Genomic DNA, 15,239 nt, shown 5'->3' on the forward strand with positions numbered 1-15,239 from the left:
GTTATTGTTTATGTTCCCCTATTCCTAGATGGCATGGGTGGAGCAAAGTCCAAGAACACTAGCTGACCTGCAAGGCCACCACAGGACAACCGGGGCCACTTTTACAAGGGCTCAGTCCAACCCGAGCCTACTGGATTGCCAGGGTGCCACAGGAGCCACATGTCCCAGGCCACTCTACCCCACACCCTCTCTAGACCTGGCCAGCTGTCCCCACCAGGGCAACCTAGCCCTCCACCCCACACCCCCCCCCGTCCTTCCCCCAGCATGTGCCCCAGAAAACTCTGGCCCATGCTTGCCCCAGCTCCAACAGCCTTCCAGGGCACCCTCAGTGCTTCACATGACTGCTTTGGCACCAGCCATACTACCAAAGCCATGCGTGTGGCATTTAGAGTATAATATAAATAACAAATTTCTTAATAGATTATTTAAAGACTGTCATGCTATGAACTCTATTCATCTACCTTTCATTTTAAAAAATTCTTTACTATCACACGCCCATGTTTCAATCCCTAATACTCTATACTCTTTCAAGCTTCAATGCCTTTACAAATTCTTTTCACTGTGCCAACAATGCTTTCATTCATCTGACAAACATCCATTCATAAATCATCTTCCCCATGAATTCTTTTCAAAACCAACATCCTTTCTGGTTGCAGAGTTAGGAGATCTTTTCTCTGTGCTCCATTATCACTTTGTTCATAGCTTTCATAAATTCACATTATATTGTGTTGTCACTGTGACTGAAGTTTTTAGGTTACCCCCACAGCCCATAAATTATCAAGAAAGTGCATGAGATATGAGTTACGCTAGCATAAATCTCTCACTCTGTCCCTACCCCATTGCATTCAGAATTATGACTGAAATGTGAGTCACGTCAAAGTGCTTTCTCTGCCTGATAACATCTAACAAATATCGATACCTCTCAAGACAGTTGAGAGAATTCAATAAAAGAACAGATAAAGTGCTTTGCAGAATATCTAGCACATAGTATGTTTTCTAAGGTTAATGACAACTAAACAATCCTCTGATTACATTGCAGTCTTTTGTCTGAACTCTTTCCAGCTCCCATATCATAACTTTCAGGCATACAATATATGCTCTAAAGTCATATATATTTTGACATAGTGATAAATAAACCAAAGCTATCTCCAAAGCAGACAGTGAGCAATGTTATTACCAGAGTAAGATTTATATTATCATTGAAGGGCTTTAGAGCAAAGAGGTTTAAGAAAATTGCTAAGCTAGATACAACTATAGAAATCAATTAATTTTTTTTACAAATTTAGATCACCTCCATTAAAATTTCCTTCAAAAGGTATGTTATAATGGTTAAAATTGAGAAAAAAACACAATATTTACTTTTGTCTTAAAAAATTGTGAAATTAAGTATCGCTTATTTAGGCATTATGTGTTACTTTTAAATGTTCACTTTTGGTGGTAACTAGTGAGTAAATAGCTCTTGTTATACAGAAATTAATCAAACATACACAAACAAAACCATAGAATTTAGAGCTAGAAACTTTAGATATATACAGGTCAAATCTATTTCACGTACATATTCATATGAAGGAAAACTGAGGGCTAAGAATGTCACATGTTGCTTTAAATCACATTAATTTTTTTCTCAGGATGCTCACGTAAGAATCTCTGATGGGTTTATTACTTAGGAGATGCACGTATATTATGTGCATTTCTATAAGCTGAGAGTTTTAGTTTTTTAGGTTCCCATGAAGCATTGTTGATAGTGTTGTTCACCTAATATATATTTTCTAAGTTTTCAAAAAAAAATTTAATTGCCCGTTTATGGAATTTTGCTCCATTAAAAATAGACAGTCAAAGAACTTCACTTTGATCCCATTTATAGAGGTTGTTTCACTATAAAGTAGATAGATGTACCATGGTGCTATATATATTAACAACATTAAGTCACTGAACTGCAAAGTGATATTGTTGTGAGATGGTAAGAAAAGGAGCATTGGAAGCAGCATTATAGGAAGTATTCAGCATGTCATTACAGGGGTTTAACCAGAATTTGACTAAGCAAAACAACTGTGTGTAGAATAAAAGACAATCCATCAGGAAACAAAGCTATCATGAGTGAGTGTGTGTACTGGCTACATATACATGTAACATGTAAAATTTTATATGTGCATATAGCTATATATTAGTATATATGCATATAGTTACGTGTATGTATATAGTACATGCATATGTGTGTACATAACAAACTTTTTTTACATTTTATATAGTCTTTTAAATCCACTTATTTTAATTATTGCATCAAGGTCATAGAACATAATTTTCAGCCCATACTTCTATCCTTGATCATATACATCTTTTTCCAATGTTTTTATTGTAAATAATAATAGAGATCTTTACACATGGGCTTCTTTTCAGTATTTACAATTATATTAGTTTGCTAGGGCTGATATAATAAAGACCTAGAACAACAGGAATTTATTGTCTCACAGTTCTGGAGGCCAAAAGTCTGAGATCAAGGTGTGTTGACAGGACCATACTACCTCTGAAAGTGTTAGGGAAGGATCTGGCCAGGCCTCTCTACTACTCTTCTACGTAGTAGGTAGCTCCTTGGCTACGACAGCCTAACTCCAATCTCTACATGATGTTTTCCTTGTCTCCTTTTTATAAAGTTTGTCCCCTTGGACTGGGGACAAGCCTACTCCAGTATGACTTCATCTTATCTAACTATATCTGCAACAACTCTATTTCCAAAGAAGGCTACATCCTGAGTACCGGGGTTTAGGCTCTCCACATGTGAATTTGGGGGGACACAATTCAATCCATAACAAAAATAATTTCCTTAGAATTCCTAGAAATTTCAAAAAAAGGAATTTCCTCATCAAAACAAAGTCTATTGCTAGATCTCACTAAAACTTTCTGAAATTATTATAATTTTCACTGTCATCAACCATACATCAGTGTCTGATTCAGGACACTATCAACAGCCTTGGGAGTTATTTTTTATATCATCAAAACATCATTATTCTAATCTTTGCTGATTTTATAGTCATGATTAGGCATAGTTTTGATGAATTGGATCATTTTTCATGCTTACTTACCATTGTTGCCTTCTAATTTGTAAATTATCTAGTCACATTCTCAAGCGTTTACTTATTGGGGCGTTACAGTCATTTTTTACAGTCATGTAAGTTCTTTTTTTATGCTGAACATATTAATTAATATCTTTTCAGGAAATATATTTTATTTTTAATTGTTTTTCTATACAGAAGTACTAAATGGACATAACAAATTTATCAAACTTTGTGGTTTCTTTTACCTCTAAGTTTAAGCATTTTTTCTCAATCCATAGGGTTAATAAATATTCTTTTCTACTTTTACTTGCTTTTCTTTTATATTTAATTATTTAATCCATCTAAAACTTCATGGGATATGTGTGAACTGAGAATACAAGTGAATATTACAGATACTTAGTCTATGGTCTAAGTATCACTTGACTACTATTTCTCTTTGTCTTTAATGAGACTATATCTTTTCTTGTTGAATTCTTAAGTATAAGGGTTTATTAGCTATTTTTATGTTTCACAGATTTACAAGCATTAACCTATTACTTTGCCAAGACCATAATATTTTAGCTTTTATAGATTTTTAATATTTGTATATACTCTCTCCTCATAATTTTAATATTAAAAAGTCTTAGATGTTTTCACTTATTAATTCGGTTACACTTGAAATTAGGGTAATTAAAATTACAAGTTGCCATTAGGATTTTCACTGTTAAATCTATAAATCTGTTAGAAAACAGTTCATGCTCATTAGACAGGAAGATGAAATAAATTTCTTTTATTCATATCTTTAGATATGTGCTTCCATAAAGTGGTGTAGCTTATTTAAAGTTGTTCATTCAGTGTTCAGCAAGCATTTATCGGTCATCTACTATATTTCAGAAATGTGGAAGAAGTAAAGAAAAGAAGGTTAAAAAATTCTCAAGAAGCTTGTATCTACATAAGAGGATTGCAGATAAGGAAACTGGCAAAGGATGAGGCTGAGACAGGAGGGATACACAGTATGCAGTGTTTATGTACAAAGGCCACAAATCCCTGAGAAGTGACAAGTTTCCCGGAAGCAGGTTGATGCTTCAACTGAGTTTTGGAGGCTGACAGGCAGTTAGCTAGATGAATACGGGCAGCACTTGTTTAGGGGAAGAAAACTGAAAATTCAAAGGCACACAGGTATCAAAGAACTTGGCTAAAGATGAAAGAGCAGGAACTTAATTGTGGCCAAAGTGTAGGATGTGAATGAGGATTGATGAGTTATGAGCCTGCAGTGGATGTGGATTTCATTTTCTTTCTTGTGGGCATTGGGTAGCGTTGGTGGGTTTTAAAAAGAGAAGAGATGTGATTGTATCTGTATTTTAGAAAGGTTTCAAAGGGGAATATATAACAGGTGGACGAGAAAGAAGTAGAAGTGAACAAAAAGGGTTTGTTGTTAATTAATAAAAATATGCATTCAATGAATGAATGAATAAAACATTGAATGAATCAGTGAATGAAAAAATTGAAATGTATGATCAAATTTAGCAGCTGAAAAATAATTGATGGCTTCTTCAGAATTACCTTTATTCAGTGGGATGGTTAATATGGAAGCCAGTTATGAATGGGAGACAATGCCAGGTATTGAATATTTGAAATCAGACCTCATATCATTGTTTTCCAAGCTAGTTATTGCTAGTATGTGGGAAATAACTTACTATTGATATTCTGTTTATGCATTGGTTATATATGTTCACTTTGATAACTATTTTATTAACCCTAATGCTTTTCCAAGTAATTTTTTTGTTTTCTGGGTTTAAAATTATAATTCCTCAAAATAATAACTTTTTATCCTGCCTTCTAGCACTTATATTGTTTTTTTTTTCCTATTTCATGTTTTAATATATTGTCAGAATTTCCAGAAATAATTTATTGGTAGTGGATATATTTATTTTGCTTTTAAGAATAGGGATGCTCTAATATTTCATTCTTAAATTGATGCTCTGAAAGTAAGATTTTTTTGACATATTAAACTTTAGAATTGAAATGACTTTTCCTGTTTAAAAAAAATAGGTTTTTAAAATTTATCAAATGACTTTTTGGAACCTAAGGAAATGCAGATACATATTATCAGACCAGTCGGTGTATCATATTAAGTTATTTATTCCATTATTTTAAATCATGCTTGTGATAAAATCTTTATGGATATAATATATTTTTCTGATGTAATACTGAATTTTATTTTCTATATTTTATTCAGAATTTAAAAATATTTATAGCCATAAATAAGATTGGTCTTCTATACTTTACCCTGTTTTATATTCAAAGATATAACCCTGAGATGTTGTACAATCTCTTAAATATTGCACACAAATATTTAGTTATGGTCATTAATCTACAATTAATGATTCAAGAAAACAAATACATTTCAGATTTTTATCAGTAAAGGTCGTCATTGAGTTACGTGATCTAGGACAAATCTTTATCTCTCTGGAGCTCATCTATAAAAATGAGGGGTTTGTACTACATGAACCCCAAGGTCACAGCCCTAGTTTTCTGCCAACTTGTATTCATAGAGAAGTCCTTTCAGCTTTATGCTAATAAGCAAAACCGAATTAATTAAAGATCAATAGTACTATGAAAGGTGGAAATGGACCATGCCATGATGACACTGGCAGATTTAGACTTGAGTTTTAAAAAAAAATTAGTCAGTTGTTAATCTACTTGGGCACCTGAGAAATTTAGACTGAGCAATGTTGACCCTGTGCTTTATCATAAATTGTGCTAAAGAACTGTACACCAGCTACCTCTCTCTGTTTTGATCAACTCATGAATCAGGAGACCTAAAGGGCAGTGTATGGGGGACCAGGAGCCTTGGATCTGTGTCCCACTTCTGCCAAGTGCTAGCTTTGTGATCTTAAGTCACTTAAACCCTTCAGGCATCCGTTTTTTCTTATTTGCAAAATGGAATATATTAGTCTTGTACCTCTTATGTCTTACGATGTGAGAGGCCATAAATAAATAATCCCTTAATAAGACATTTTTCTGTGGTCATCTGAGGTTTACTTTTACATATGCTTATCTAAATTGACCCTCTCAACAATGTTTGGAGGCAAACAGGCAAAGTATTAGCGACCTTATTGCAGAGTTAAATCTGGATTCTAGAGAATTTAGGAGTTTGCCCTGTGTGCTTACTATCTGGCAGAGCCTCAGCTGGAGCCTAGGACTTCTGATTGTTCAACTGTGTTCTTTTCTTTGTATGACACATTGTCTTTCATTAATCCTGTAATCGCCCTTTGATACTTTTCAAGCATTCTGGCACATTTTCAGCTCTTTAAATTATGACCGACTAACCCTCTTTCCTTGGAGCTCAGTCTTGAAATTCTGTTCCTTTATGATTTTAAATAATGTAACGTAGTAACACTTTGTTCATGTATATGTTTGAATGATTTCTTGAAAAGTACTCCATCTAACATTTATCCCTTCTTTTCCTGATTCTCTTTCAGATAGCAGTTCTGTGGATGAAAAGGTTTTAAATCATACTTTTTCTTCCCTACTGAGGGATCTTGTCTTTTGTACATGTTTGTTTGTGACATATTAGACCTGTTTTGGTTCCTCTGTTTTAGTTGTGAAATGTGCATGTTATCCCAGCTTTCCATTCTTTGGTTGTCCTTTAAGTGTGCCCCCAATATGTTGCATTTATGAAGAGGTTACCCCTTGCCAGCTGCGCTTACTTTAGCTTATACTTGCCAACCTAGGGGTCTGCTACGGTCAAACTCAGCATCTTTTCCTATGTCTGGCTAATCATGATCTCCACGACTGATCCATGATCTTCACTGTACATATCCAGTTTTAAGGGCCAATAGTATTTTGAATATGATATATTTTCCTGGACTCTGCCAGTGCTTTTGTTTAAATGCTGACGGCTAATTTCAAAACCTCCACTCACAAAAACACAACAGCTTTGACTTGGAGCTGACCCTGCTTAGCATCTGTCATACTAGGTGTTATGTGTCTAGTGCAGTTGACCCATGTCCCAAATCCCCCGATACACAATTACGGTATGCTAAAAGTCTGTTTGTTTTCTTTTGTTTTTTCTCATTTTTTATTTAAGGCTCGAATAGTAAGTGGCCATGATTTGGATGCTTCTAAATTCTCTGCACTCCAGGCATTTGGTGGGTAAGTACATTCATAAGCTTTCTAATTCATTCCTTCATCAGCGGTATTTGGCTGTGCTCTGGACATGTGCGGTTTGAATGCAAGATGTTGCATGATGCTATAATAAGCTAGCTTCACTGTTGCTCTCTGTTTTTCACAGTAAAGTAGCTCTTAGTGTTTTTTTAAAAAGAGTGTATCGATGTATGTATGTAGAATTATGTGTACATGTATCTATATTTAAAGAAGTCGAAATCACCTAACCAGATTAGCATTGACATTATCATTCCATACACAAATACAAACACATAATTTTATATAAATGAGTTCCTATTAATAATTAATACTATCTTTTGATCTGCTTGTTTGCATTTAACGATATGTGCGTGAACATTTTTTCTATGCAATAAGTTCATGAATGTAATCTCCACTGTTTTATTGTTAAAATTCATAGATGGATAAAAGTTTTTAAAATTTAATTACAAAAATAATGTATGAATTATATGCTTTCCATCAAATACTAAAACAAAAAGCAAACAATCGTCTTTAATGCCCATAGTCACACGTTAGTATCATTTTGAGATACATGTTCATTGGCTTATTTCTGTGTGCTTGCATATATATATTTATTAATATAAAATAGTAGCTTTGTATTGTGTATGTGTGTGCATTTTACATCAATTAGGCTATTCCATATTTAAATTGAAAAGCACTGATTTATTGCTGACTCTGTAGCAGATACTGTTAGAACTGTTTCGTATATTATAACTAATTCGATCCTTACAATGGTCCTATGAGGTAAGTACTATTTTGACCTTGATTTTACAAATGAGGAAACCTATGTATAAAATAGTTTATAAAATAACTTTCCCTTCATCCAGCTAGTAAGTGGCAAAATCAGTATTCAAACCCAGGTAGTCTAGTTCCAGAGTGTGTGATCTTAATTACTGTGCCATACTGCTTCTAGAACTGGCAGTTTCGTTTTTCCTTTCCTTTTCCTTTCCTCATCTAACAACATGTCTTGAAAAACGTACCACTTCCTTATTTAGAAGTGATACAAATATTTTAAAATATGTATATAATATTCATTTTTTTATTAATTAATTTTTCAAGAGTATTTCTAGGTGCCATTATTGTAAATTATGCGGTCGCAAACCTATAACACATTTTGAAAGTGTAACGTGTTGACCAAAGCTTATACATAGTATAGACAGACAGATTGACAGGTCAGTTTTACAAGTGTTGACATTTTGACACATTTGTGTACAACAGAAATAGAAGCAAAATTTAGATACATGTTTTGTTGTTTTTTTTAAGGCAAATAAATAGTTCAGTTATGTTTTACAATACTCTAATTATTCAAAAAATGAATCTTTATTAAATACGTCCACATGTTACTTTAAATTAAACATGTAAATTTTAAATTGAAAGCTCCTAGAAAATAATATATACCATTTTTATTTTTCCCAAATAAAAGTTAGATGTTATTATATCTATAAATTCTTCAGTGTCCTTAAGACAAATGTGTGAAGAATTACATTCCTATTGTAATGTTGCAATGATTTTAATGTTCTGAGTACCAGCTATAGTAAAAAATCACCATAGATTATCCATAGAAAATTCAGGTAATAAATAGATTACTCTCTCACCCCTACACCACACATACTGTCTCTTTCTTTAAGTTTTCTAGAAAATGATAACCTTTCCATTCATTTTTTTCAAGTTATCTTAGAAAATAATTAAGTTGAATTCCAATTTAATAATAAAAAATGTTGTGTGTCGTCATCTTGGAAGCATATCTAAGTTTATGATTTTATAGTTCCTGCATCTTCTCATTGCCTATGCCATCCATCACTTCATAACAACTGGCTTTCCTAACTCATGTCTGAACATGGACATGTGTTATTGTCAAAGCAACAGAGTTAACCTACATCCATGTTTTTGTTAAGTGCAAGCTATGCAATGTCTAGCTAAAACAGTTCATCTCTGCATTTGAAATAGATCTTTTCCACCTCATTTTTCCAGAAACTGCCTATTTCAAAGAATTGTCAAGAGATTTTGGAATTATGATGGTATGGGAAAAGGGTGATAATTTTCAGTCATCCAGACAATTTGCCATTATCTGCATGCTTGTCTCCTCTTGAAGAATCTTGAAGAATACATTTAAGTAAAGCCTTCAGTCACAGCCTCTTTCAGCAAGATTTGCTTCTTTTTCCACTTTTCCTATACATATTTTGAAGTTATTTTTTATACAAAATGAAGTATTACTATAATTGTTCTAAAGGTATAAGTACTATTGTCCTGGAAACTGAGACAAGCAGATTTTCAAAATAGGAAGTCTTTGCTTCTTCATGACAATGCTACTACATTCTTCACTCCTCTACCTTCAATGCCCCTCATCAGTTCAGAGCCAAACCACATTCGTCATTTCCTTCCCTTTCTCAAGTGTCAAGGAAAGAACAATCTATACACATGGAGTTAACAATGCTGCTCTCCGATTTCTACTCATCTCTCTGTGCATTTTTTGTAAATGTTGCTGGAAAAGGCATGCCACATTTTATTCTATTTTTTCCATCTGTCACAATAAATTTAGGCAGACTCTGGAAAAGGAATTTACATCTCCCACTGGTTTTACAGGAGTTTGGTGACTTTTGTCATATATGTAAGCTCAGAGTCGGATCAGAAGCACATGCCAAAATGATATTAGAGAAGTACAAGAACTTTTTTAGAGGAAACATCTCAGAGATAAAGTGAAGAGACAGCAGAAATAGACAAGAAGAGCCTTTGGACCATGCTATGGGACTGACATCTATGAAAGGAAAAGGGAAGGAAAGAATGGGTATGAAAAACCTTAAACTGACTGAAATGAGGCTATAAGATAGTGTCAGTTAGATCAATGGGGAGTCTTAGAAAAAGGCTGCCTTTTCGAGGAGTCCTAGATTGAGCATAACTGGTCATTTCTATTACCTCCACCATGTTCGATCATTGGTTGGGAGCAGTTTGAGGAGAGTGGCCATGGGGTTACTGCTGCAGTGTATTCTGGGGGTGTGGTAACTGAAGATTGTCATCCAGCTGCACTTCTCTAAGATTTTCTCTGAGGGATATCTGAGTGATACAGGCTTCTGGCTACCCAGCATCTGATAAGTCACTTTAATGAAACTACTTTAGTGAGTGAAGTCACACAAGTAACTTCTCAAATATGAATGACTTTTTAAAGATTAGAATGATACTCCCTTCAGTACTTTGAATGCATATGACGTAAGTTCACAATTCCCTGGACATTTGTAGTCAGAGTTTCGTTGGTTGCACGATGAGCATTTCAAGGCCTGCATATATATTATATATATTATACATATATATAAATATATATAAATTTCTTTTTTTCTTTCTAGTCTCAAGGTACCAGCCTTGTCTACAGCCAAATTCAGGAAAATCTGTAAAACAATGGTGGAAATAAGGGAAAAGACAGATAGTTTGGAAATAATGATATTCATTGTCTTTGTTCTCTTTCATCTCTAGTCATTTAAGTTCTTGCAGGATTGTTCTCATGGAACTATGTGAAAGAAGGTTTATCCCCTGCCCATAGTTCAGAACCAGGCTATAGCTGTTTCTTTAACCCCAGGAATCTGGTGATTGCTTTCCAACCACTACCAGGATTATTGAACCCTGTCAGGAAAGAGGTGATTGACAGAAGTGAGGAAAAAACAGAGGCAGAGAAAAAAGGAGAGATACTCTTGAGGGGGAAAATACTGAGAGATTACCAAATAAAAAAAGGAAGGTTCTTTTTAGACCTCATTTTCAATAGGTACAATTGAAAGAAAAATTGTATACATATGTAATATTTAACTGTGATTTCCAAGGTTGTTCAATTATTGCCATGTACAGATAATTTGCTGCAGGTAAACAAGTCAATTATCACCAAAGTTCTGAACAATTCCTTTGTTCTTACATTATTGAAGTAGTGGTTTTCCTTGTTGTTGTAAAACCTGACATGAGTTAGATTACACAATATATGGATATAGCTGAATTAATATATTCTTGATATTTCTATCATAGTTTTGACATTGCTTTTATATTTCTCTATAAAGTTTAGGAGGTTGCATACTGTTCTCATGCCCTCTTCCCTCCTCTTAGTCTTGGACTCCATGTTTAGTCAGGGCCTAAAATCAGCCATTTAACATGGAACCTAAAGTTGTTCTTACTCTCCAGGATCTCATAACCCATTTTTTTCTCATAGCAGCAGTCTTATGTCTGGCAGCTGAGAACTTTTAGTTTTATTATTTCCTATCTAGTCCATAAATCAGATTCTTGTCTCTCCCCTCAAGTAACTTCCTTATTTCTCAAATAAAGGGCTAGAGATTCTCCTAAGCCTAGACAATGGCTGTTTCTACTGCTGTAATACCTCCTTTGGGGCAATGGTTTATCCTACGCAAACATCCTTTCATTCCTGAATAAGTGTGCTAAGTATTAAGAAAATGACAGCCCCCACAACCGTTTCCTTCAATCACAGTAACAGGTTACTCTTTGGAGAAAAATCGAAGCCTTTGTTTTCTTTGATTTTTTTTTTCAGTTGTTTTTATAGAAGAGATCCTTTCCTTCCAGGGGATTTGGTACACAAGGAGTTCACTATAGATTTAGACAAAAATTAATTAGGATTAAGGATTGTTAATATAAAGGTTTGCAGATGCAAACAGGGTCTACTTTCACAATCTATTATCGTATAGCATCACACTTATATTTTTTCCTACTTGTCTTTATTCATTTTGCCATCAATCTAGTTTTAGTCCTAAATACCTTTTACCTGGGTAATTGCAAACTGATCTTCCTTCATCCGTTTCTTTTTCCAAATTAAATCTAACATATATACTGTTAAAGACTAATCTCCTTAAAGCGTAGTACTTTTCTGTTTAAGTGTGTCTAATAGTTCCTCATTTCTGCAATGTGAAGTATGGATTTTTCTACGTGGTTTTGAATACAATGTCTGACAATGAAGTACACGAACTTGTTGCAACACTGTTGCTAACAGTTTTTTTGATATCAGAGGGATTATTCATTATGAATTTGTACCAACTGGACAAACAACGAAGTTTACTATTTGGAAGTGCTGAAAAAGCTGCATGAAAAAGTTAGATGACCTGAACTTTTACCAACAATTCATGGCTCTTGTATCACGACAATGCACCAGCTCACACAGCACTGTCTGTGAGGGAGTTTTTAGCCAGTAAACAAATCACTGTATTGGAACACTCTCCCTACTCACTTGATCTGGCCCCCCAATGACATCTTTCTTTACCCGAAAAGAAAAGAAATATTGAAAGGAAGACATTTTGATGACATTCAGGACATCAAGGGTAAAACAATGACAGCTCTAGTGGCTATTCCAGAAAAAGAGTTCCAAAATTGCTTTGAAAGGTAGACTAGGCTCTGGCATCAGTGCATAGCTTCCCGAGGGGAGTACCTCAAAGGTGACAGTAGTGATATTAAAAAATGAGATATGTAGCACTTTTCCTAGGACGAGTTTGTGAACTTAAATGTCAGACCTTGTACGCTTCTTGATTTCTAGTTCTCTTTCTTTTTGCAATAGGGAAGTATTATCACCATTTTTAATGGTCCCACTTGTTTGTGTCATTCCTGTGGTACATATGAATTTAAGTTACATCAATCTAACAAGATTTGCATCCTTCAACTTGATTTTAAACTCTTTAAAGGCAAATAATTGGTCATTTTCATTTAGGTTTCCTTCCATAAAGCTTATGATACTGCCTTGCCCATATGAGGATCTCATTCATAAATCAATCTTACTTTAGCATGGCACTCTCTTAGCTCAATGGGTTAGAATTGCTTCCTAGGAGATTCAGGTCTACTGCACTTTAAGAAAAAAAAAATTCTTGAAACACTTGTGGATTCAGGATAAGACACACATGAGAAGTACTGTGAATTTTAAAAGCAGCTGAACACACCCCAAAACTCAAGGTACTAAGTCCTTACAGGAAAAAAAAAAATCGAGGGATTTTTCTCACATTAGCTCTAACCCCAGTGGATGAGGCAGACACTGCTTTTGATTGTGAATCCTCTTTTTCTCTACTTCGGGGAAAGTTTTGAAGGTTGCATTAAACAAGTCTATAAAATATTACTCTAATTATTCTGAAAGAAATGTTGTCCTTTCATTCTCCGATCTGAAGATCTTAGTGCTTTAGGACACCCTAGATACAAATTCACACTGTATTAAAGATGTTTCTCTAATCATCGCCATCATTACTTCCTTAGGAAGGAGATGTAATTCCTTTTGTAATGATAGAGTCACCTTTTTCACCTTGCTTTTTATCAAAGTAAGAAAAGGCGTTGTCTTGCTTAGTCCCTCACAGGATGACCAAAATCTTGACATTTCTTAACCAACGTCAGACAGGGTCATGCCCCCTGGTAGTTATATCCTCCAGAAAAGAATGTCATGTGAGGCTAGGGAAGCCCCAACCCTACTGCAAACTGATGGCACCAGGCCTGCTAGTCCTCCGTCAGCACTCTGCCAGTAGTCTCCCCACCATGCAGACACATTATAGCCTCTATACTAAGGTGTGGCCTAGACACAGAGCCTCTCAATTAGGAAAGCGGACAGCAACAAGGCCACACGCTTTCTAAAACCCATGTGTTAAGAATTGGTTGGTAAGCTCTTAGCTTCCTGAGGCAAAAACAAACAAACAAACAAATTTTGGCTTACCACCAGCAATCAGTTCCCTAGTTCAGGATCAGAAGAAAGCTTCACTAGGATTTCTTGGAAATTACTCAAGAAGCGCTTGATATCTTCTCTATTTAGAAAATCATAGGGTCATTAAAGTACATTTATATATTAGCCACAGAGATCAGATTAGCCCACTCCTTCAGTGTGGGGCCCTATGAGACATGAAGACCACAATCAGGGACCCTTTGTGAGCCACACATTGGCATATTACCTATGGAAGTAAGGTCACAGTTACTACAGTCTCAACCAGCCTTATAAATTCCATAGTTTCTGTGGCGTGGATTATACATCACTTGTAGGCATATTTTTTCTTAAATGGGTAGCAACAAAGAATTTATATTACTGCCTCAAAGGATTAAGAAAATAGAGCTGTTAGTAGACTATAATCACAGAAAGGATATCTGAATATTACCCACAGACAATGTAGGGACACTGTGTCGGACTCCCATCCTATAATAATTGCTGAACACATTCCTTCATTCTTACGCATCCACAAGAAAGCTGATGTCTAATAGAGACCATTTTCTGTGCTTAGAAGGCTGACCATAGAAAATTCTACCAAATCATTTGTACTTCTGTTATTTAATATTACTTAAGATTATGAAACCTCAGGATTATCCCAGGTTGCAGGCAAGGGAAACCCAAAATTTTACTCATTGCCAAAAGGCCACACTTTTATTCTTAAGGAAGATAGGTTCACGTTTTAGATCCAGAGAATGCATCTGACCCCTTGTCCACATCAACCCAGGATGTAGCTAATGTCTTCATTTTAGGGACGGAAACCACAGTCACCATCAATTCCGACAACTTTCCTTCAGCCGGTTCCTAGCCCGGGAGCCTGCTGTGATTGCTGCACATAGTTCCTTAGAAAGGGGACAGCCTTTTTTATTTTTTTATCTTTAGGTAACTGCTAATCAAATCACACCCCACAAGAATTCATCTTTCCCCCGGCTTCTGAGAGCACTAACTCCATGTCATGGTACTTGAGACACACTTTAAAAGAATGCCAAATTGTGCACTTTCCAAAGACTAGTGTTTTAGCGATGGACTTTGTATCGTATATCCAGCCCTCGAGGCCAGACCTTTTCTCAATTAGGAAAGGCCACCAGCCTAAGCTTCAGGACACCAACCTGGTGCTTCCTCTGCCTCCTCCCCTCATGACTCCCATTCAGGATTTCTTTCTCTGCTCCAACGTCTACCTTAAAAAGCAAACAAAACCAACTTTCAAACCAGTGCTTGTCGTACTTGCTTCTAACTCTAAGCACCGCAAAAGGACCCACCTAATTAATGTAGCAGCTACTGGGGACATTATAGCCTTAGAAAAATAAAAATTTTAG

General features: G+C 35.2%; 1 protein-coding gene across 1 annotated transcript in view; it reads left to right on the plus strand.

Annotated features, from left to right (window-relative positions):
* UNC13C (unc-13 homolog C) overlaps nt 1-15,239 on the plus strand; it is a 497,972-nt gene that overhangs the window by 117,435 nt on the left and 365,298 nt on the right. Inside the window, exons 3-4 of the mRNA XM_081047963.1 lie at nt 6,518-6,540; nt 7,126-7,190. Coding sequence (XP_080904089.1) covers nt 6,518-6,540; nt 7,126-7,190 — 88 coding nt within the window. The remainder of the gene's footprint in view (nt 1-6,517; nt 6,541-7,125; nt 7,191-15,239) is intronic.

This window comes from Rhinolophus hipposideros (genome assembly GCF_964194185.1).
Source record: "Rhinolophus hipposideros genome assembly, chromosome: 5".
Taxonomy (NCBI): Eukaryota; Metazoa; Chordata; class Mammalia; order Chiroptera; family Rhinolophidae; genus Rhinolophus; species Rhinolophus hipposideros.